This window comes from Labrus bergylta, chromosome 6, assembly GCF_963930695.1.
Source record: "Labrus bergylta chromosome 6, fLabBer1.1, whole genome shotgun sequence".
In the NCBI taxonomy this organism is placed as follows: domain Eukaryota; kingdom Metazoa; phylum Chordata; class Actinopteri; order Labriformes; family Labridae; genus Labrus; species Labrus bergylta.
The window spans coordinates 33219177-33242941 of record NC_089200.1 but is presented as its reverse complement, the minus strand read 5'-3'; the positions used below and the strand labels follow the sequence as shown (position 1 = coordinate 33242941).

The following is a 23765-nucleotide window of genomic DNA, read 5'->3' as shown; positions in this document are numbered from 1 at the left end:
TAATGTTTTCTTTCTCACAGATACAGATATTTTTAATTTTTCCAAAATTAGGCCCAATCATATTCTGCCTTGCTTAAAATAATCAGAGAAGCAAAATGCAGGGCTGTTGCCAATTGTTACACGGGTCGGTAATAATGGCACGTTTTTACTGAAAATAAAATAAATAATGAAGTGATGGAGTTTCAGTTCATTAAGAGTCATTAAGGCTGAATTCATATTTAACAGTGTGAGAATATGGTCAATGTTAAAGACCTGATGAGATGACAGTGTGTGTGTGTGAGAAAATAACTTATTTATACCAAAGATTTGCTCCAGATCGAAGTAGAGGCACACACGGGAGAGATGCCTATTGTTTCCCTTTGGCCAATTGCAGACAGAAATAGTTTCAAAGGTAATCGACCAATCAGCGTGTACGTTCAGATACCAGCCTCCTCCCACTGGCCTATAAAGAGTCGAGCTCCACAGAATGTACGCGCCGCTGGCAGGACTTGGACATCATCTACTAGAAGACTTCTACATCTTTCTTTCTCACATCCCGCAGTATTCTCACTGGATATACATTTCTTTGTGTTGAACTATCATGGCGGACAGTAAAGTGGAAAGCAGCGGAGAACTGAGTGCTAAGGTAAGGTGACAAGAGAAGGAGACAAAAAATCCTGCCTCTTTTCAACACTGTTACACGAATTAGTGTATTTGAACAAGAGTGAATATAAAAAGAGAGTATCTGTGTGACAACATGACATAAGGCTTGTTTGTGACAGTAATGTGTGGAGGTTCTGTTCTTCATGAAAGTGTCTATCGACCTGAATGGATGGAGATGAAGCTCGTTATGGTATCAGTCAGCTTCGTGTTCCTCCTCCTTCAGACTGAAGTCAACGGGGACTCATGAGGAAATGAGGCTATTGCAAGCCTGGCTGCAATTTTACACATTTAGGGACTGAGTTGCTTTGCTCGTGTTGAGGGTTGCTCGAGTCAATCTGTTGCCAAACGCGCACAGAGATTCTCCAGTTGAACTGAAGTTACGCATGTGTTACTCTGGTACTCTGTTACCGATCAGTGTTTTGACAGTCAAAGACCCCTTGTGTTTGTTTGAGCACCGTGTGATTGACTTTTGGCTGTGTGAATATTGAGTCTTCATAAATCTGAAGTGAGTTTGAGTGAGTTTGTGTGGAGGACACGCTCGTGCTCACAGAGGTGACAGTAAAGCGACGTGAGCAACCTTTAATAACATCACTATCCAGCTTAGGCTCATTAGGCTGTAACTCCAATCTGTGACGTCACTCAACCATAATCTTTATTCATTGGAGCTCCGGCTGTTTGATTTTAATGTGATTTTAATGTGTTCATTATTGAGGGAGGCTCCCCACCTCTTTATTCAGTTTCTCTATTTATGTTTATGTATCGAGGTTTCGTCCCCATCTTCTATTTGGGGGTTCTGGTGGATTTGTTTCTGTGTTTATTTCAAGTATTCTACTTATTAAGATCAAAGTAAAGTTATAGGTTTATTTAGATCCAGTATAAAACCAGTGCTGTCCTCTGGCCGGTCACAGCCTAAGCAGGTGGCGCGCGAGGGGCAGGCTCGTGCCCGTGTTATTGAGTCGCGCGTGCTGCGTTGGGTTTTTCTGCACGCCGCCTGAGGGCGCGAGGGAAACAGACTGCTTTGCAAAATAAGGGCAGGGTGTCTGTCACATACATCACTAGAGAGATAGTATCTACCACATGTAACATGAAGGTTTATCTATAACGAGCTTATGCAGGCCTACAGTTCTACTGCTGTGTGCCAAGGTAATCAACAGTGACTACATTCTTTCAGATGTTGTGAAGGTGTGCAGGCTACCAGAGAGAAACATAGTGTTTTTTCTACTTGCTCTGGGAACTACTTTGATAAAGTGATCGGGAGAAATCAGCTGCTGTCCTGCAGGGACTTCTGTCCTTGCACTGTTTCCTCAGCAGGCTTGCTCTTAACAAATTAAAGGAGTGACCGAGGTTGTTAGATGTCAGCCAGACAGGAGGAGGTGGGAGGGACTTAGAGGGAACTGACCAATAGGATGTCTGAGCCGCAGAGCTCCACCTGTCTGTGTTAAAGCAACTTGCCGCCAAGCTCAACAATAGCGAGGAGGGTGGAGGGGAACCCTAGCACTATCTTCTGCCCCAGATTGTATACTTTAAAGATGTGGAGATTATAAAAGGAAACACACAAACTATTTGTGTTGTTGTTTGGTATATCGAGTAATGCATGGAAATGATATTCTCTTGATTTCAAGTAGGCCATCGTATCATTTCATGTGGTCATTTATCACATCTTAATCCTAGGCCCATTCTCCATCTCACAGTGTGGCAAATGCTTCTCTGAGTCATCATAGAAATGTCCTCAATCTTTAACAAAGGGACCATGTAAATAAAGTCAATAATAGTTACTTATTGAATTATGGGTAACAAATTATTCATCTGCTTTTAAGAATAATGTGAAAAAAAACCCACAAATTTGTTTTCAGCATGTCCTGCTTTGGGCATAAGTCCCGTGAAGTTGATGTGCTGTAAACAGAAGCTGAATGCACCCCAGGTCCCTCCACAGGATTAAGACGTATTCTGACCAGAAAAAACTCCAAATAATTTTAAACAGTCATTTAGCCGTTGTCCTTTCTTTTGTCCTTAGACTACCAGAAGTCAGGTGTGATTCTAAGAACATGTTCTTTTTCAGGAGCTAAAGGAGAAGAAACAGGTTGGAGAGAAGGAGAACGGCGATGACGCAGCCGCCAATGGCAAAACTGTAAGAAGAGCTTATCTTGTTCCTCCCCCAGCTTGTACAACATGAATGTTCCTCGTCTGTCTTCTGGGACTCAACTGAACTCTTTCTCCCCAGAAGGACGAGGAGAACGGCGAGCAGGAGAACGAGGTAGAGGAGGATGAAGACGACGTTGGAGATGATGAGGAAGAGGATGGAGAGGGTAGGTGTATACAGGTTAACATAGTGGAATGAAGAATGAAAGGTCAAGGGTCAATAACACAACTGACCAGAGTTAAAGTGTTTGGATTTATATCTGCAGTTTGGCACATGAAGAGTTGAAGAGCATCCTTCAAACTAATGTCTGGTAATCTGAGGAGTATTTACAACTTAAATATTGTTTTCCTCTATCATCAAGTGCTTTGCTCATGGTGGATTAGTCTTAACATAACAGAGTACAGTGTAGACCTCCTGCTCTCTTTCTGAAGTGTCTTGGGTTTTCATTTGTTATGTGCTATCACAAATACAGATTGACCATCGTGCTCATCTATAACAGGAATCAGTACAGGCTTTACAAGTTTTTTAAACCGTCCCATTGTTCACAGAATTGGTACTGGTTCCTAGTTAAAAGAAGCTAATTCTATAGCCCTCTCTCAATCTCTAGATTTACATGTGTTTATATGCAGATACCAGTTTTTATAGAGCCAGACTTTGTATCATCTCAACTCTGACTCCGATCTCCAGTTCCAAGTTGAAAGTCAGATTGTGAACAAGAGAGTGCTTTGGACCCAGCTGCTGGAGTCCATGTTGATCTAATAAAGGTTAGGCCTGCCACCAGGTGGAAAAACTGTGAAACTTATTATGTACTTACACTTACGTACACTTAAAAGAGTAATACCCATACGCATGTCAGCTCAGATAAATCAGTTTGAATTTAGTTGTTATTTTGGAAGTTTAACATAAGCATTGTTTGGAAATATACTTTCACAGTCAGGTATAAGCAAACGCCCTGTTCAGACTTTGTTCTTTTTGTTTAATGGCCCATGTTTTTCTGATAAATGGTAAATAGACTTGAGCTTGTTTTTTTCTGTTCTAGTCTTCTGACTACTCAAAGCTCTTTTACACTGCATATCACACCTACACATTCACACACTGATGGTAGAGGCTGCTGAGTAAAGAGTCCATCAGTATTAACTCATCCATTCATACACATTCACACACTGATGGTAGAGGCCGCTGAGTAAAGAGTCCATCAGTATTAACTCATCCATTCATACAAATTCCCTCACTAATGGTAGAGGCCGCTGTGTAAAGAGACCATCAGTATTAACTCATCCATTCATACACATTCACACACTGACGGTAGAGGCTGCTGAGTATCATGTTATCATATTTTTAAGTAATTCATGTCTAGAGTGTACTCTTAATGATATTATTTACACAGACCCAACAGTTCCCATTTTGAGAAATTCTCTGACAACAGTGTGAAACACAAAAGGTTTTAACAGGCAGATGTTCAGCTGTACCAGCCTCTGGGGGGTCAGACAGGTCAGCCTGTTACACAACAAGAGAATGAAAGTAGTCTAAACTCATTAGTAATTATAGTAGTAATAGAAACTGGATGAAGATGGAAGAGAGAAGCTTGGTGCATCATGGGAAATCCCCTGAGTATAGGCAGCACAGCAGAGGGCTGGCCTATAGTTCACTCTGTGACACTCATTTTACAGTCATGTTCAAGTCTCTCTCAGGTGAACAATACCAGAACGTGTTGAGTAGTGGGTGACCTACCCCAACCTAGCAACAGTATAATCACATGACCTCTGACCCTCACAGAGATGTGACAGGATGTGTATTTCATTGTTAGTCCAACATTTTGTGATCATCTGTGTGTATTTAGGTGACGAGGAGGATGACGAAGAATACGACCTTGAAGGACCAAGAGGGAAGAGAGCAGCTGAGGATGATGATGATGATGAAGAGGTGAGGAATATGTAACATGTTTTCAGTTATAGAAAGAGCAGTGACAAAAGATCAGGGGCCGTATTCACTCCTAAGTACTAAGAGGTGCTCTTAGCGACAAAATTCTTAGAATCAGCACGTTTTCTATGAATTTCTCCTCTAAGTTCAGACTAGATCCTTGTAGAGATGATAGTTATTCACAAAGTGTCTTAGCCCTTAAGAGAGCTCCTCAGGTGTAGAACTGTTAGGAGGAGGGTGAAGAGTTTCTCAAGCTGAGGAGGAAACAGAGAAATGTTCTCCAAACACTACATGAAGAATATTATTGAATCACAGTCAGAACAGACACAAATGTTCTCCTGACTTCAGTGTGTTCATGTGATTTCAGTTCGGAAAGTTGGAATATTGTATCAACACAAAAAGCATTGATGCTACATTGATGGTGCAGGGATGAGCCTCCCTACCCTGTCTCTAAGAGTCATCTTACATGTCCCTGTTTCTATCAGAGGATGCTCTGCTGGACGACCACTCATTCAGAGTATACTCTCTTCAGGCACCACTACACCACTGAGTTTAAGAGCTCACTGACTTGCAGTAGGGAGAACAGGGCCTCAGCCCAGCCCATATGCCTTGTTGTACTATGTAGCCTGGGTTGAGCTGTTTCAGTCTCCCTGAAGGCATTCTTGTAGGTAGGCTGCTTCCTGTCTTTGCCTGCTATTCCTAATATTGACATTATGGTATGTGCAAAAGTTTACCTTTAGTGTTTATCATCTAGTGGGTTGGGCTAAACCATTATCATTGACTTGTGACTGCACACAGAACTTGAACAATCCCATCTGTATACCTACCAGGGACTGCTCCCTCCTGCTCTTTATGAATCACTGGAGGCTTTACTTAAGAAATCCTTGCAGAACATCTCCCATGTTAATGGTTAAGGGTCTTGAGCTTGTATAGGTCACAACTACACATTCACACACTGATGGTAGAGGCTGCTGTGTATGTGAGACCATCAGAAGTAACTCATCCCATTCAAACACACTCATACGCTGCCAATGAAGCAGCAGGAGCAACTTGGGGTTAATTGTCTTGCCCAAGGACACATCGGACATGTGACTGTAGGAGCTGGGGATTGAACCCCTGACCTTCCTGTTGAGAGACGACGACTCTACCTTAGAGCCACAGCCGCCTCTAGGTGTGTGGTCAGACAAGAATACACACAAACATGAATTTCTCTAAGTTGCAAAAGCAAACACTTCTTCTATTGACAGAAATAAAAATACTTCATATATAAACTTCAAGATTTCTAAAAGTAACCTCAGAATAAAGTTTGTAGTTCCTCTCATACTAAATCTCATAAACCATGAAGATTGATAACTATAAAGGTTTGGTTGGTAAGCCCCAACATTCTTCATGTTAACATCAGAAAGAATCCAGACCCCTAAAGAGTGAGATGACATGTTGGGTAATATTTACCTGAGAATTAACTCCTAACCTTCTTCTTTTCCACATTTCCAGGATGAAGTTGAAACAAAGAAACAGAAGACAGCTAAGTAGAGTCTGCAGCGCCCGCTTGGTTTGGAGGAGGTTACAATCAAGAGAAAAAGCAGTTTTCCAGCAAACCTTCAACACCTCAGTCCTCCCTTCTTAACAAGAATACTTTTAAAAAGAGATTTTGTTTGTATCTTATTTACATTTTATATTTTTGTAAATACTGTAAGGAGATCGGCCATTTTGCAACAGTAATATCTCTGAGTATAAAGTGGTGCTTTGAAGACTTTTAGCTCTAGACTCATCATCAGCCGTTCTTATTCTCTATGAACCAACCACAAGCATCCAGCCTAGCAGATACTATAGACACAAAGACCTCTTTATTACAATGTAGTATTCTACAGTATGGAGGCGCTAACTTGTAGCCACATGGGGCGTAACACTATCTTGTGCCGAGTGTGTATTCGAAACATTTTGAATTCAATTCTGCGATTGTCTGCCTGTAACGGCCAAGAGTTTAATGTTTAGTTAAGACAGTCATTCCATTTGTTCTTGTTTTATAATAAACGTGTTAGTATTGAGTCTTTTTGCCTGCAGTATAAAAGTGTAAAGATTATGGGTTATCAGTGTTGTGTGATCAGCAAAGAGTGCAAAGATGTGATTTCCACTGGCCACATGACCACAGTCTAAAAAACAGAATGAATTCCTCTTATCCGATAGCCAGGAATATACATCTCGAAAGCTTCTTGATGTTGTTTGTAACGTCAAAATGTTCTCCTTTTTCTTGAAATAGTTACTTTGCCATGTTGTTGGGGATTGTAAAACACAAACTTTAACATTTGGTGACTCTCTTCATACTTAGCTTTTAAAGTATGTTCACATTGTCGGGTTGCACTTGTCCTGGTTGACAGTTTCAATAAAGTTTATTTAAAACATTAAGTGAAGTGAGGGGGCATGTGTTTTATAATTACTCTCACTTTCTTCCACTAAACCATCCAATACATTCAGCAGTGAGTGTTGTTACTGAACAGCAGGCTGACGACTCATCACCAACATTGACATCAGTCCCACCACTAACATTATGAAGAGCTGGGTCTTTAGCTTTCTCTTAAAGGTGACAGGGGACTCTGCAGATCAAATGGAGGTTTGTATCTACCATCAGGGGACTACACAAGAGAAGAGTCTAAGAGTCTTAGACTCACACAAGGCCCAGTTGTCCCACACCGTGCGTGCCAGGGCCAAGGAAGTGTACCGAGCTAGAGCACGGATTGGAGAACTCATATTAGTCACACAGACTGGACATACGGACATGGTGCATAAAGGGAAAAAAATGCTCTGTTTCAAATGTGCTCTCCTTGAGATGTCACAGTGGGATTCTGGTAAAAAAAAATCCCCTACCCTGGTATCTCTGCCCCCAGACTAGAACAAAACTTTTGTGCAGGTCCTCCATTTTTATTCTCTCTACAGAGGAGTGATGTCTACGGGGAAAACTGGGGGGGGCTCATTGCATTTAACGAGACACACACACCAAAACGGAGCATTCTGAGAGAGCTGGTTTATACAGGGTCACAAACCTCCTCTGGTGCTTGATTCATGTTATATTTTGACCACAGCACAGAGGTTTCATTTAGACCACAAGGGGACTGTTTGAAAAGGTGGAGAAGGGGGAGAAATTGTCCTCTTCAAATCATTTGGGCCATCTAACCTTGGTTGTGTAATAATAATGAGTAGATACCAGCCCTAAAGATGATGATTCAGTTCATTTAGAGTAGCCTGACTAATCATGGGTCAATAAAGTTTATAGCTAGTGGTTTCATTTGGTGGTTTGCAGCCCACTGAATATGTGCATTAGTGTTGCCCGAGTTGGCCCCATTATCCAATTCCTGCACTGCCACCCATTACGTCAGCAATTCTGGCACATATTTCCATTTCTATTTCTACCTGTTCATCCTGTGCAGGGGAGCCTGTTCTACTGATGGATCACCACACTACTTCCAAAAGAAACTTTATTAAGAGCGTGCTTTTGTCATTGGTCCCTTACTATTGCACAAGGCATCAGTGTGAACTTGATTGTCCAGTTCAGTCCATTAACTGATAATTTGTAAAAACAGCTTTTAAACAACTGCATTTGGAAGCTGGCTCCTGAAACAGACGTCAAACGAACTGAACTGTGGAACAAAGAAACGTGTTGGTTATGGGGGTGAAGCTCCCTCGGCTGTGGTCAGGCGTCATGAAGGAATACGGCTACGCAGATACTCCAACACTGCATCTGTTCCTTTGGTCATTATGGCTGCTCTCGGTGTGCGGAAAGGATTTCCCTCCAGACCAAGACACCTTGGGGAGAGCACAAGTTTCAATTAAGGTACTTTTTTGACTCTAATTTTCAATGAAAAAACAAAGAAAACATCTATAAGTAGGATAACATATCTGTTCTCTGCTAGGGACTCAATACATTTAGAGTCAAAGCAGGTTGAGGAAAGCTGACTCAACTTTAATTACATCTCATATTCACAAATTGAAATTAACCTTTATTGTCATTGCACATGGAACAAAGGAAAGTTCTTCTTCCAAACAAAAAAGAAAACCATCAAAGTTTGAAAAAGTGATGGACTGAGGTATTTAAACGTTTTGAGAACATCCCTCTGCTACATACCGGAGGCTGGTACACAGGCCCAGTTCAGGTGGGATGCTCAGCAGGTCATTGTTGGACAGATCCAGTGTTGTCAGATGAACCATCTTTTGTAGACCACAAGGGTCCACCAAGCCCACCTGATTATTACCAAGCAGCACAGTCTCCAAGGAAACAATGTGATAGAGGACGTCAGGGAAAGACTTGAACCTGTGATCAGTACAAAGACTGTTAGTGGACAACATTTAGGAGCCTCAGCGGACTGGAGGGGTGTTTTCTCCTGCCCTCCATCTTTCCTCAATCCCTTCAACCTTTTTAACAGGAGACTAGGGGGAAATACGGAGGTGGTTCCCACTTGAGCTCAGAGGTAAAAACACAGGTCTAACATTTCAAAATGTTTTTTCATTGCTGTAGATCTGATGGTGCTTAAAGCATGCAGTTCTATTGTGTTGCTGTAATGTATGAACACACGTCATAGTGAGAACATTTCTGTCATCAGGTGATTGTTTTAATAAAACAGTTACAGACTTCTTGCTTCACATTCTGGCGAAGTTGATATAATGAGTAATTATTTAAAAATGAATGCTGAGATAAGCGTAGATGTTTCCAGTAATACATTATCAGTATCTCCTCCTCATGCCACACTTGCACATGGACATGAGCCAACAGAAGATGTTAACTGGTCATGAAGCAGTGAGTTACCTGTTGAAGTTGAGGGTAACAGATCGCAGCTTGGTTAAGTTCTTCATGTCAGGAGGTAAATCACTCAGCTGATTGTTCCTAAAAGAGAAAGATTAAATACTGACTCATTTACAAAAGGTTCTACATATTAATATATTAGCAGGGCTGAATTCTGTTACATCACTGGCATTATATGTTTCTGTCCTGAAGGGAAATAAGACTTCAGCAATAAACAACAGTATAGCATGTAAGAGTTAAAGGGTCACCTTTCTTCACCTGGTTAAATAAAGGTTTTATATTTATATACAATCTCTCACACTGAGAACTTTAAGAACGCTGGACCCACATCACCAACACTTCAAGCTCTACAATTGGAAATGGACTTGAGCTTGTTAAGCTCTTCTCTAGTCTTCTGACTGCTCAAAATGATACTTTTGCTATTCAGCAAACATATTCTTTTCCTCAGGTCGGTTTCGTCTTTACTACGTAAACGTGGAGTTCTCCCCCCACTAGCCTCGACATCATCTTTTGTTATTGTAGTATTGATTGAGGAATGATTTAATATTTACAGTCTCTGATTGAGGGCCACTCTACATATTGTATCTATATTCCACCCCCAATATAATGCCCGCCCCCCTGCCCCCCCCCCCCAAGGTCAAGCAAGAAAAAAAACAAAACGTTTTTTATAAGATTAATTTTTGGGCTTTTTGTGCCTTTATTGTAGGGATAGGATAGTGGATATAGTCGGAAATCAGGGAAAGAAGTCATTTAAGGATACCTTTCAGATAGAAAAGGACATCTGTCATTAAAAGTAACACATGAACACCAAGATTCCTTCAAGTGTTTGTGTCGGCATGTCGGCTTGTCCCCACCCCCCCAACGCTGTAAACCTAGGGGAAACACTGAAAGGGCCACGTTGAGGGTTGATGGGGGCCCCATGTGGCCCACCCCTGGTCTATAAGGTATACAGAGCATTCCTGAGATGTAACTTGACTGAACATATATGTTATCCTGTGCACATGTGTGTGTTACCCCAGGTCAATGTGCATCAGCTGCAGTAACTGGCAGATGGCAGGAGAGCAGCAGATGAGTCTGTTGAAACCCAGATTGATATCAGAGACGGAGGACTGGAACTCCAACAGCCTGCAAACACAACAACATGTGGTTAGTGTGTGTGCTAAGGCAGCCCATTGTAGTGCTTCAGTGTTTGAGAGTGTGTGTGTGTGTGTGTCGGTGTATACCTGGAAGGTACTGAGGTCAGCTGGTTCTTGCTGAAGTTCACAGTAGTAACACCTTGATCTGCTGCTGCATCAAAAATCTCACCAGGAATATCTGATGCCTGCTTCTCACTGTGAACAATAAGACACAGTTATATTACAGTTGCTCTCACTTCTTAAGTAACCAACAATAATTAGTTTCTTAACCAGTGAGGGATGATTCAATTGTATTTAGTGAGGTTGTATGAGGTACTTAGTGATCGTCAGATGGCAGTCAGTAAGCTCCATTTAAAGGAACAACGAGTGACATGTTCCACATAAATCATAAATCCAGTCTATCCTGTGTAAATGTGTCTCTGAGTCATGACTGTCTACATTGAGTGAGAAGCTCGAGTCCCGCTGGCTGTGTTGTTGTCAGAGCCGTGTTTACATGTTACAGCTGGCTCCTCCCCTTGTGTATAAAAGCTGTTTTAGTCAAGGACTAGAGTGGAGGGGGGTTGGGGGTGTGTTTCTGGAGGAGAGCGGAGGCTTCAGTATGGAGGAGGTGTGGCCAAACAGCAGTTTGTTTTGGTTTCATGCTGGTGCTCAAGGGCGACATCTACTGGATGAAAAAATCACACATTCTTCCTTTAAGGAGCAGTTTCAAACACGTCATATGTACATTTGAAGTTGTTATAAATTGGACTGGATATTTAATCATAAGGCTGTGATGATCTTTTTGTTTACACTGACAGTGTTACTGTTGACGAGACAGGGACGGGGTACTGGCAAATATTTGTATATTGGAAATACCTTGACAGAACAGGTATGTCTACATTAGACCGGAGAAGTGTCCATCATCTAGAGGAGGGACATGAGAACGTCTCTATCTGTCACTAAGGTTCTCTTTCACAAGACTTTCACTGCAGTCTAAATTCTAAACATTGTAGAGAGCTGTTCGCTGTCCCAGAGGCTTTTTAGGTCGGGTACAATCACTTCTATCTGAACCACTTCTCTTGCCCGCTTCCATCGCTGCAACACCTGTTGACCTGATAACTGCTCTCATATCTGGTAAACAGAGGGGCGTCCAAAACGGCCGTGTGGGGGGGTGTCTTAAAAGCGCCTACCTTCTCTGGTCCAAACAAATCCAGAGCATTCAGGAGCAGAATCTAAAGTTAGAAGGAGGACATACTGACTGCTGCATTGTTGTCAGAGAAGCCAGCACTTCAACATAGCATGTTTCTTTAATGATCATATAGTAAGATACCTTTTTCATTTCACTCTCTACACATCTCACTGATTGGTCCTGTGTTTACACCAGTAATACTTTTTTAAAATGGTGATGCTATTTTATTATTATACAATGTATTTCAATATAAATATAACTCCAGTTTATAACAACCTGTAATGCAAAATTCTGACATAGGATTGCCTGACAAATTCAGATAGATAGAAGCTTTATTGTCATTGTATAAAAAACAACAAAATTTTGTTTGCAGCAATCCTGTACAGCAGCGTTTGCAAAGTAGGTTGACATTTAAATGATTGCACTAACTGTTGACTTATGTGCTCTCCTTTGATGGCTGTGTTTCAGTAAGTAGGGTCGTCGCCTCTCAACCGGAAAGTCAGGGATTCAATCCCCAGCTCCTGCAGTCACATGTTCGATGTGTCATTGGGCGAGACACTTAACCCCAAAGAGTCCATCAGAAGTAACTAATCCCATTCACACTCCGCCTATAAAGCAGCGGGAGCAACTTGGGGTTAAGTGTCTTGCAGAAGCTGGGGCTCGAATCCCCGACCTTCTGGTTAAGAGACGACCAACTGAGCCACAGCCCCCCCCCAACACGTATTTTGTCTTTACATTTTACATTTGTGCCACAAAAAACTACAAAATAAAAGGGACCTGGTGGGACACTGGCCCCAGGGACAGCGGCAGGATTTTCTTTCTTCCGGTGCTGAGGGGGAGTTTGACTAACATGTGTTCATGAATTCATAGTTACTTTTTAACTTCTCTCTCTTTTTTCAAACAAAAACATCCATGAGGAGGCTTTACCACGGCTAGACAGATTTTTGGTGGGGCTATAGCGCCCCCTAGCCCTGTTGTAGTGCCTCGCTTGATTGGGCCAGAGCTTAACATATTAGCATCCATCCGAGCCATGTGGATATGTCTAAATATGAAGGTCACATCAGTCAGGTTTAACATGTGGACTTCCATAAGACAACATGTGTCACTAACCTGAACACCAACAGCTTCAGACTTCTGATGTTGTGTACATTGACTGCAGCCTGGCTGGGTAAGGTCATAGCAGTGTGACCTTTATCAGCGCTCTCCGGCTCCTCTGAAACAGAAATGGAATCAATTTAAACGGAGGTTGGATTCACCTTGTTCCCTTCTGTTGACGAGGTGTCCATCATCAGTAAATGAATGGACGACCTGAAGGCCTGTTTCTTAACCCATTGTTAAAACACGGCTGTGTTACATTCTGGATCCTGATTAGCTAATAAAGCATAGCTGTGGTCTGCTATCCCTCAATGCTGTTGTTAAGACAAACAAATAGAGATGCACTTTTACCTGGTTTGACCTGCCCATACGCTTTGATTTTTTTATTTTAATGCGCTCATTGAGGTTTTATCATTTAAGTTTCCCTCCGTAACCAAATATTATTAGGGGAATATGAATTATATATGTGAACGTGCTGCACTCCCCCAGCCTGTGAGAGAGAGAGAGAGACACATATCTGTCATGGTATGAGAGGTGAGGAGGGAGCGAGTGCAGAGAACCTTCTTCTCCTCTGCTGATGAGCTCCTGACGTCTGAACTGCAGACATGTTAGCTTGTTGTGTGTGTGGCCGTCCCTTAGTGTATGTGTCGCTGTGAGCTGCATGAAACGGCTCGAAGCGTCTATACTGGGGTGGTCACATGCCGATCTATCAGTGCACCCTTACAAACAAAGCGATATGAAGGTCAGATGGTTCTCTAATCCCTTTATGTCTTCATGAGAGCGTGACCACGTTAACAGAATATAAAGACTTCTTTTCATTGTTCAGTTTTATTTGAAATACCATCTCTTTCTTTCTTTACCACCTCTCTTTTCCCCACTATGGCAGCTTGAAGCAGAACATTTGGTTTTAAATCGTTTTTTTCCCTCCAGCTCACATTTCAATTCTAATGTACGATCGAAAAAGGTTGGAACCACAGGATTTAAAAAGTAGCATGTCCACCTAGCGTTCTTTTCTGAGCGCCAGCATCTTTTTTTCAGTTGTTTTCAACAAGCAGAGAACGTTCTCAGCAGAAAGCAGCGCTCAGGAGAAAAAGTGCAGCGCTCAGCGTTTTTGTTTTACAAGCGCTACGCCTTTTTTGTGCGACCGCTCAGAGTGCTCAAGTTTAAATCTTTCAACTTTTCAGAAAGACTCTGTTGATGTCACCGGCACTCTTTTCTAAATGTTTGATATTCCTCTGTAGTTTTGTCTCCTACTGATTGTGTCCCCACAACCTCCTCGCTCCGTGTCTGATCGTGAAATAAACAATCTCAAATATAAAAGATGCAGTAAAAAGTAACAGAGCAGAGTCGCTCATACAGCAACTGTCATCAGACTGTTGTCATGGAGACAGGACGGCCCTACAGCACTTTTCTTCTTAGAGCACAAACACTTCAGAGCGCACACTTCCAGCGCTTTTCTGCCCGTAAAAAACGCCTGCTGGACACGGGGTCTAAAGTAATATTTTGTTATTTCTTTTGTTTGTTTCTTTAATTTTTATTTACCTGTTTACTTTTTTGTTTACTCATGTTTAATTTTTTTCTAACAGGAGGACAAACCTGTTATTTTGAATGTTTTAACGGCTTCCTCAATAAAAAAAGATTTTAACTAGAATACGGTTACAGCTGTCATCACTAGAACAAACTTTAATCACACATGACACACTGACACCGTGTCCTATCAGCAGCACGCCAGCGTTATATATCGCACGCTGTCCACACTGCATCCGTTACATATTTCATTCCCTGCTCTGTGAATTTCAGTTTCCCATCCTCAACAGTTTGACATCTAGTTTTTATTTTGAAGGTGGACAAACTGTGTGTGGTGCTTTTATTTTAAAGGTGGACAAACTGAGTGTGGTGCTTTTATTTTGAAGGTGGACAAACTGTGTGTGCTGCTTTTATTTTTAAGGTGGACAAACTGTGTGTGGTATTTAGGAACTGTTGACTCAAATCACAACACTCTGAGGCTCGTTGATAAACGGCTCGCGGTGAGCTGAATGAAAGTTGTTCACACGAGTCAAAGCTCAACATTTCAATCATGATGAGGATATTATATTATTATTAATACACCTCTATCTCCACTTTGTACAACAAGCTAATGAGCTCTGTTAAGTGTCTGTGCCGTGTAGAGCATTTCAGGGCAGAAGATAAAAAAATGTCTGTACCTTTAATTCTTCCTCGTAAGTATTTCAGAAGCTCATTGGTTCCTTTCTGTGGTGAAAAGAAATGTTTGTTAGTATCATATACATCCATGTTTTTTCAATGATATTTTTCTTTTTCTTTTTGAAAGATCTAATTCTGGGGTTAAAGATTTGACCTCGCTCTGTCCTGCGTTTAAAAAGAGAATCAAGGTGATCTTATACTGGTGGCCCGACCCATACTGGATGTTTGGGTCTGATATCTTTCATAGATCTACGTTTGATCTGTAGAGATAGATTAGCAGTTATCAAACACTAGTGGTAAAGATTTAAAATGAAGACGAGATGGTCACTCAGCTGGAGAGTAACTGAGCGTGTACATGCATCACTGCCTGACACGCCAGTGAGTGATGATGCTTATTGTAATCCATATAGCGCTCTCTGCTGGTGAAACAGTGAAACTTAAAAGAAATGCTGTTTGATTGCAGAATAAATCTAGAAATTTTGGAGCATATCTGTGATAAAATTAGCCGATACCTATAGCCACCTGATATGCTAATATCGGCCAATATTATGGGCTGGCCGATGATTCATCGTCGGGCTCTACTAGATTGCATGGCTGCATCAATCAGCTACATATCACCTTCTCACAAAAATCCTACAGACTCTGGAGAAGTGAAAAAAGATAATTAAATGTCAAATAAAAAGCAGTTAGGGCGTAGATAATTAACATCCCATGACTGACATGTAGGAGCTCTGTCCAATTTTAAATGTCACATGGAAGCTTACGCTCTTATGACAAACAGTTCAACAGATCATGAAAATGAGATGTGGAAAGAAAGGAAAGGCCTAATCTTAACCCAGCTAATATTGATGCTTTAATAACTGTAGACATTACAACGCCCTGCACACACAAAAAGCTTCAGTTTCACTTCCATTTCACATTTTCTTCAGTAGGAACATGATGGGAAATCATCTTAAACATCTAGTTTATGTTTTGTAGTTATTGATCCTGCAAGCTTCAGTGCAGCCGTGTGGTTGGTGTAAGACGATCAAAGGTTGTCAGAATGTAAGTACTCATTATGTAAAATGATCCATTTGAATTATAAGTTATACACTGAATTCATCCCTTCATGTGTCAGCTGGTTAAAGAGGAACTCTGTATTAAATGTATATTCTGTTATCTGTTCATGTGTCTCTTACTGTGAGCAGGTCTCTCCTGATCCCTCTCAGAGGATTTCCCTCCAACAGTAACACCTGCAGACTGGGCAGCAGGCTGAGCGCCGCTGGAAGACTGAAACAGATTCATTATTAGAATCAGCTGTGGATGATAACAATGTGCTGCTTTATGTCTTACTGCACGGTGATTGGTTGGCTATGGTTCATGTCTAACAGGTGGTCATGATGTCATGGACTTACGTGGATATGTCATTGTTTGTGAGGTCGAGGCGTGTCAGCGTGCTCATGAGGGTGACCTGTTCAGGGAGACTTTTGATCTTGTTGTCTCGGAGTTCTAGAAGAGAGATGGCTCTCAGGCACGCCAGCTGCTCCGTCTCCAGCTGCTCGATCTGGTTGTTCCCCATGTATAACTCCTACACACGAAAATACACTAAATATGAGTTCATGAGAGTGTTTGTGGTTATTGATCAATATAAGAAATATATTAATAAATATATAAATATAAATAATAAGAGATAAAAATGATAAGCTGATGAATACGAAAACTGTTCATGTCATTCAAATCAAACAAAGAGATTTTTTAAATATTTGGAGTCAACTCTTTGAGGTGAAGTTTACCCGTACCGTGTATAAGCGCTCACACTGGTCCAACAAACTGGACTTTAGGGGTGAAGCGTGCTTACGGTACGGATTACCTGGTGTGAGTGCACCCTTATTCCCCTGATGCCCTTGCCTTTGTTCTTCCTGCTCTTATGTGACTTAAATATACTCTCCTTAATCTGTAGGAATCAGTTTGCACTTTCTGGCGTTTCAATTTCAAAATATAAAAGTCTGTAAGAAGAGCACAAAAGAATCAAAAGGACCACAAAGACACTCTGTAAATCCTTTCATGAACAAATAAGCTGCAGGAAAACTCTCATGTTGCTATGATTACCTTGAGCATGGGGGCAGTGAGCTTTGGGAGGAGGCGGAGCTTGTTGTGTCTGAGGTAAATTTGCTCCAAAACAGGCATCTCTGAGAGGCTGACGTCTGTCAGCTGGTTGTTGCTGCAGTCCAACAGCTTCACACCTGTCAAATTAAATCAGAACTCAGGTGAACAGGAAATCTTAGCCCAGCTACTTCCTGAGACTTCACCATGTGTGAGATCACGCTGTAATGAAGGAAAGAGTGAGATGTGTCTGACAGACCAGGATACAGTCTGCAAGCTTTCCCTCACGCCTGCTGGTCAGGACAGTTTTTGCGCTCCATTTGGCCTTGCTGGCACACTGCTTGTTATGTAGCAGTGAAGTAAGGGGGGGCTCTGATAATCAAAACATACAGGGATGAAGATGGTGTAAAAACACACTTTGTAATGTCTTTTTGATGATGCAGTGGGTTCACATATTAAACTGTTCATGCAGATTCAGGTCACCTGACTGCTGAGTGGACGCCACAACAGGACAGTGAGAGGCGTCGCCCCTTGATGGCGGCTCTGCCACCTGCATGTCTGTGGATTCTGTTTTTCATGCCCACTGGGGATTGATGAAGTTTTCTAATCTTATCTAAGTGGGTTTGTTACTGCAGTGAACTGCTCTGTGACTATGTCTGCATATGGAGAAATCAGGTAACAAGCTTTGGATAATCTTTCTACGTTTCTTGCTTGTCTATAACACAACATTCATTTCCTTTTAGAACAGGAGGAAATACATTTGTTTGTTCCTCTCTAACCCACTAAGGTGTCAAGAGGCTGACACCCAGTTCAAAGATAAACAGGACTACCTCAGGAGCCCCCCCCCCCCCATGTCTGACAGGGACAGTCTCCCGCTGTGAGGTGCAAGTGTGAGCAGTCCTCCAGCTATCACATATCTAGATATCTATTTGTTTTTTAGTAGCTGTACAAACATCATGAACACAGATATAGATGTATACTGGAACAATAAAGTCACAAACAGAAGGTACTGAGTAACATATAGTATACTTACTGATGAGCTGGGCCAGACTGTCAGGCAGACAGCTGAGCTTGTTGTGGCTCAGGTTGAGTTTCTGCAGGCAGGTGAGATGACCCAGGCTGGAAGGCAGGCCCTGCAGGTTGTTCTTGGACAGGTCCTAAAGAACAAATGTAGGACAGGAACACGCTGTGAGTCAATCACACCATGCGGCAGAAAGATCACCACATCCTTCAGTGTGTTCAGTTACCAGCTCAGTGAGCTTCTCCAGCATCCCAACATCCTCTGGCAGGCTCTGGAGCAGGTTCTGCTGGAGAGTGAGGCTGCGGAGGTTCTTCAGAGTACACACCTCTACTGGTAGTGATGTCAGCTGGTTGTGACTGGAATCACAGACAGATATTAGCTCAAACCGCGTGTGTGTGCATCCAATGACAACACATTTCAGAAGGAGGGCGGGGACAACATCAAATACAGATCAAATGGTCACCACTAGAAACAGAACACTTGGGGCCTGATTTACTAAGGTCCCAATTAAAGAGTACTAAATTGCGCGTTCGTTTCAACAAATTGCACGTTTGGTTGGTGGGCAATTTTCCGGTGATCTACTAAAAAAATTTGCGTGAATGACACCAGGTGCAAACCTTGTGGAGGCGGTACTATTTAAAGAGGTCATATTATGCCCTTTTTGGGGTTCGTATATTTAATCTATGTACCTACTAAAGTATGTTCACAATAGTTCTAAAAAAGTGTCTGTTTTCATGTACTGCCGCTCCATGCACCGGCTCCATGACTCTCTCTCTAAGGCTCTGAAGTGCCCACGTTCAGAGTCCCCACGTGTGCCAAGTCTGATCTGATTGGTCGGCCGGTCGGCTCTGCCGTAATTGGTCAGTCGTTCAGCAAAGTTCTCGGAAATGTCCCGCCCCTTTTACCATATTAGGAATGCAGCCACTGGCTCCGTCCGAGGGTAGCATAAACATTAGCACCTTAGCACTACTGTGCTACCGCAGGCTACAGCATATCGTGGGAGTGCTACAGAAGTTAACAAGCGTGCAACATGAGCTGCTGGGCTTGCCACAACGAGCCAATGGACTTAGATTAGTGATCTCACACTGACAAGACGTCACACTGACAATTTTTTTTCGAGGGGGGCTAGAACCGAGCGTTACATGCAGCTAATGCTACAGCTAACAGGAGGACGTAGGAGAAGCTGCGTTTCTGCGGAAATTTTGCACATAGATGTGCCTAAACATGCACAGGACACTTGGAAAACACAGTAAAATAAAACCAGAAAAAGCATAATATGGGACCTTAAAGTAAGGTTTTTGCGTGTTCTACAGGTTTACATCACAAAGAGTTGTATGTATGATGAATTGTCATACATTGTGCAGGAGGTGTGAGCTGTGTCCTCTGTGGTGCTCAGGAGCGACGCTCTGCACATTGTTGAGCACCAGACAGCTGGCCAGCGCTGTGTCTGATCAGACATGAATGCTTGTCCAAAGAGGTATCAAAGATGGGGGGGGGGGGGACAAGCTGTGTGTGTGTGTGTGTGTGTGTGTGTGTGTGTGTGTGTGTGTGTGTGTGTGTGTGTGTGTGTGTGTGTGTGTGTGTGTGTGTGTGTGTGTGTGTGTGTGTGTGTGTGTGTGTGTGTGTGTGTGTGTGTGTGTGTGCGCCATACCTCAGTCTCAGTTGCTGAAGCTCCTGCAGTTCTCCTAAAGCTCCGGGTAAACTGCTAAGCTGGTTGTCATGGAGCTGTCGGAGCAAATGGATATTTTGTATTTACATTACAGAAGTGTGAGATCAATTTATCAAAAATTAAGGGTTCAACTTTTCAAATAACCAAGTTTAGTAAAAGGCTCAAGCAGCCCTGTTAGTTGGAATTTGATTTCTGCTCAGCATTATGAAATAATCTGTGTAAAGTAAACCGTAGAGATTAGAAAAGTAGAAAATAAAGATTGGATGTTAGAAGTTAAGAGAATATCTCTCCAGAAGGTTACATAGAGGGATCGTTATCACACGATTTCTCCTTATTTGTCTCCTCAGTCTCTTCTTTTTCCACTAAAAGACGAAGAGCTGACAACGCCAGCGCCATTTTCTACTTTTTATCAGACATTATTCTCCATTAGTAGACTACCTATAATACTTGAAAATGGTCTTCTCGCATCATAACAACGGACTACCGCCCCCTGCTGGCATGGAGAGTTATTTCCTCTCATCAGCAGAAGGTACGTGGTAGTTGGTCGTCGGCTGTAGTCTTTGTGGTGTGTTCAAGTGAAACTAGAGGCCTTCGGTCTCCTCTAGTTCTTTGTCTGCTCGGTGAGTCAGTGTGCAGCTGCAGATGATTATCTCCATTAAATAAAAGGTGTACAATAAGTGTTACTGACTGATGTTTGTTACTTACATCCAGCGTGGTAAGTCCAGGCAGTAGTGTGATGTCATCAGACAGCTGTGTGAGCTGATTGGACGAGAGCAGTAGTTTGGTGAGTTCACTCTGTTCCCACCAGCGATCCGACTCACCAAAGGACACATTCTGCTTGGCCTCCTCTGGTGTGTCCACGTTTAATCGATACACGTTCTGAGGAACTGACAAACGTGTTCACATTTTATTACAGAAACAAAAACATTCCTCCTCAAATGGTTAAAGAAAACCTGCTTTGAGTATCCTTGCCACAGCGACCCAGCCTCAGATTAGGCCAAGAACAAAGAGGAAGGCCTTTAACCTGCTCTTTTGTAGTCTATTGAGATTTACAGTTGTTATGAATTGACACTATACAAATAAATATGAACTTTTGATTGATCATCTTAATGCAGTTTTGACAGTATTCATTTATCTGCTAACATCACAGAACCTGTTGTTCTATCTCTCTATTAGAGGTGGGCTGAACAATCAATACAGCATAGTATCACCATATGTTGCATGGGGGTATTATATCGATTCATGTCTTCCAGGTATCAATATTTTTATAGGCATGTGCTATATGCTTCAATATGCTTTTTTAATTGCTGAAAGGGTTAAATGGTTCATTTTGAACAAGTTGCATTGTTAGAAATGAGTGTAGGCATCCGTACATGTTTGTGTTAAGATATGAGATACTAACAGACTGTGATCTTCATGCAGCCTCTTACAGGGTTTGACTTGATCACAGTGTTGCTCAGTCTGTGGGCTCCACTCACATTGTGTAGAAATCCAAAGACTGAGAATTCTTCTTATTTGACTAAACACTTCTTGATTGAGTTTAATTTTGATTACATGATATGCAGTTAAAAAAGTTAAATCCTAAAATATTGTATCGCAATTCTCAGCATTTGTTGTGTTTAAAATCGCAATAATATTGAGTCACGATTTAAGTATCGTGATAATATCGTATCGTGGGGCCTCTGGTGATTCCCACCCCTCATATTTTAAAATATACATTTTGAATGATCTGATCCCTACTAACAGTAAAAAATAGTTAGCTTCTCTACACATCTCCTTGGTGACCCCAAACATATCTATACATATGAAAACGCAGCGGTGGCTCAGGTGGTAGAGTCGTCATCTTTCAACCGGAAGGTTGAGGGTTCCATCCCCAGCTCCTGCAGCTACATGTCCGATATGTTCTTGGGCAAGATACTTAACCCCAAGTTGCTCCCACTGCTTCATCTGCAGTGTATGAATGTGATTAGTTACTTTACTCAGCAGCCTCTACCATCAGTGTGTGAATGTGTAGGTGTGACATGCGGTGTAAAAGAGCTTTGAATAGTCAGAAGACTAGAACAGAAATAAACAAGCTGAAGTCCATTGTGTAATGGAGAACGGCAGCAGAGAGAGAGGACTGAACACATTACCCACTAGTGCACTATTTGTAATTTAACTAGGGTGAACTGGATGAACATTACAAGATTACGTTTTTTCTTTATCTGTGGAGTACAGTGTCAGACAAACAAATGCAAAGGATTATGTGTGACATAGTATGCATCTTCCATGTAGTGCAAAGAAGTTTAAATATACGTATTTATATGTGCGTTACTTTATCAAATTCTTGCTCACATTGCGCAGTGGGATTTTGAATGCTGAGCACTTACATTTAATAAGTACTTTGGACCTGACATTTACATTTCATCATGAGTCACTGTCTGTTTACTCCAGAACCATCGCTGTTGACCTGGGAGTTAGTGATGAGCGAGTGAAAACACTGTTACACACCTGTGCACAACAGAACCGGATCTTGTAGAGTTTTAAAGAACAGTAGGCTACAACACTCGTGTAATGGGGGCCTAAAGGGAAAGAGTATTAATAAGGTAATATTCGCTCGATTTTAAGCATTATGAGCCAGGACTTGTTTTTCTTTTCCAACCTTGTCATTCCAGCTAGCTATAAAGTGAAGATTACCTTCCGTCAGTCCTCGACCAGACAGGTTCAGCTGACCGCTTTTCCTTGCTGCCTTCAGCAGACCGTGAGGAACAGCCGTGTGACTGGTGTCGGGACTGTCCGCCCGGAAGCCGGCCAGAGAGTCCGCCTTAGTCCCTCTTTTGAACCGGGACATGTTGAGTCCTCCTTGTAGCAGTGAGCTAAAGGAGTTCACCTCATACAAACTTAGGTTTTTACCTCCACAACCCAAATTGTGTAGGCTAGCTGTCCCGCCCGCCAGCAGTGAACAAAATCCTCTTCCGTTCCAAATCCTTCAAAATAAAAGTATTGTTTCCAGAGTTTAACAAACAATGCTAAAATATTCCTCGTTATCGGTTTCCAATTAGGAAGATGTGTTTTAAGAGGAAAAAAAAACTTGGTTTAATCCTTGAAATTAATCACACAGCTTGATTGATTATTCAGGTCAGATATGCTTGTAACAGTCAGAATATATTAGTACCAACTAGCTACACCTCCTGTACCAGCAGCGTTACATGCTTACACACACAATGAATTTGACTTTGGTGAACTGTGCTCTCTACGTACAAAAGTACAACATAATAAAGTCAAAATAGCCAAAGGCTAATATGTACAACACTAAATAAGACAAAAGTGCAGTGGTGAGTAATGCAAAAATGCTGAAACACGTGATAATAAAATATGTAATTGTGTAACAGATGGGTTCATTTACATAACGTTGGTTTTATTTTGAAGTTTTGTAATTCTGCCCATAAGACCAGGGGCATAGCACAAAATGATTGGCACAATAAACAGGCAATTTCTATACCCACACTGACTGCAGTTCAGTATTTCACCTTTTAGGGCCCCTCTCTCACAGGAGGGCCCTTAAAGAGTCTAAGATTCTGATGCCCTTGCACACACTCATACATTTTGTTTCTGTCGAAGTTTTATATTGAATAGAAGGCCTTTGTTAATCAGCCATTGGGCCAACATAGCCTTCTCCTACCAGAGTAGAAGAAAGCACACACAGGGCTGGACTGGCAACGAAATACAATGCACTGCCTTATCCACTGCTGCCGCAAAGCAACTCAAACAGAAAGTTTCTCACAACTCCTTAAACACTTTGTTATTAACTTATCCCTGTCATTAAAATGTCAGCTAACAAAAATCAACTCTAGGCCACTATACATTAAAATGCTAAGAGCCATACGGTGAGGCCAATAACATTAAATCTTACTTC

At 41.9% G+C, this 23765-nt stretch overlaps 2 protein-coding genes across 3 annotated transcripts; one reads left to right on the top strand and one right to left on the bottom strand.

Moving 5' to 3' along the window:
- The first annotated feature begins 446 nt into the window (after positions 1-446).
- Positions 447-7108, top strand: ptmaa (prothymosin alpha a). Of its 2 annotated transcripts, none has more exons than XM_020646923.3 (5): positions 447-625; positions 2702-2770; positions 2867-2948; positions 4623-4705; positions 6197-7108. In XM_020646923.3, exons 1-5 carry the CDS (start codon positions 581-583, stop codon positions 6233-6235), a joined length of 318 nt encoding a protein of 105 aa, XP_020502579.1. In that variant the 5' UTR covers positions 447-580; the 3' UTR covers positions 6236-7108. The 2 variants fall into 2 exon arrangements, with proteins under 2 accessions (XP_020502579.1, XP_020502578.1); XM_020646922.3 differs by having other exon boundaries at positions 453-625; positions 2864-2948.
- Positions 7109-8161: 1053 nt separating this feature from the next.
- On the bottom strand, positions 8162-22821 carry lrrc40 (leucine rich repeat containing 40). Its single transcript, XM_020646921.3, has 15 exons — positions 22547-22821; positions 20576-20757; positions 19853-19926; positions 18428-18557; positions 18214-18337; positions 17187-17320; positions 16493-16665; positions 16277-16367; positions 15101-15146; positions 12912-13014; positions 10721-10828; positions 10512-10622; positions 9501-9578; positions 8823-9008; positions 8162-8503 (listed from the first exon to the last, which is right to left on the bottom strand). Exons 1-15 carry the CDS (start codon positions 22698-22700, stop codon positions 8398-8400), a joined length of 1800 nt encoding a protein of 599 aa, XP_020502577.1. The 5' UTR covers positions 22701-22821; the 3' UTR covers positions 8162-8397.
- Positions 22822-23765: the final 944 nt, after the last annotated feature.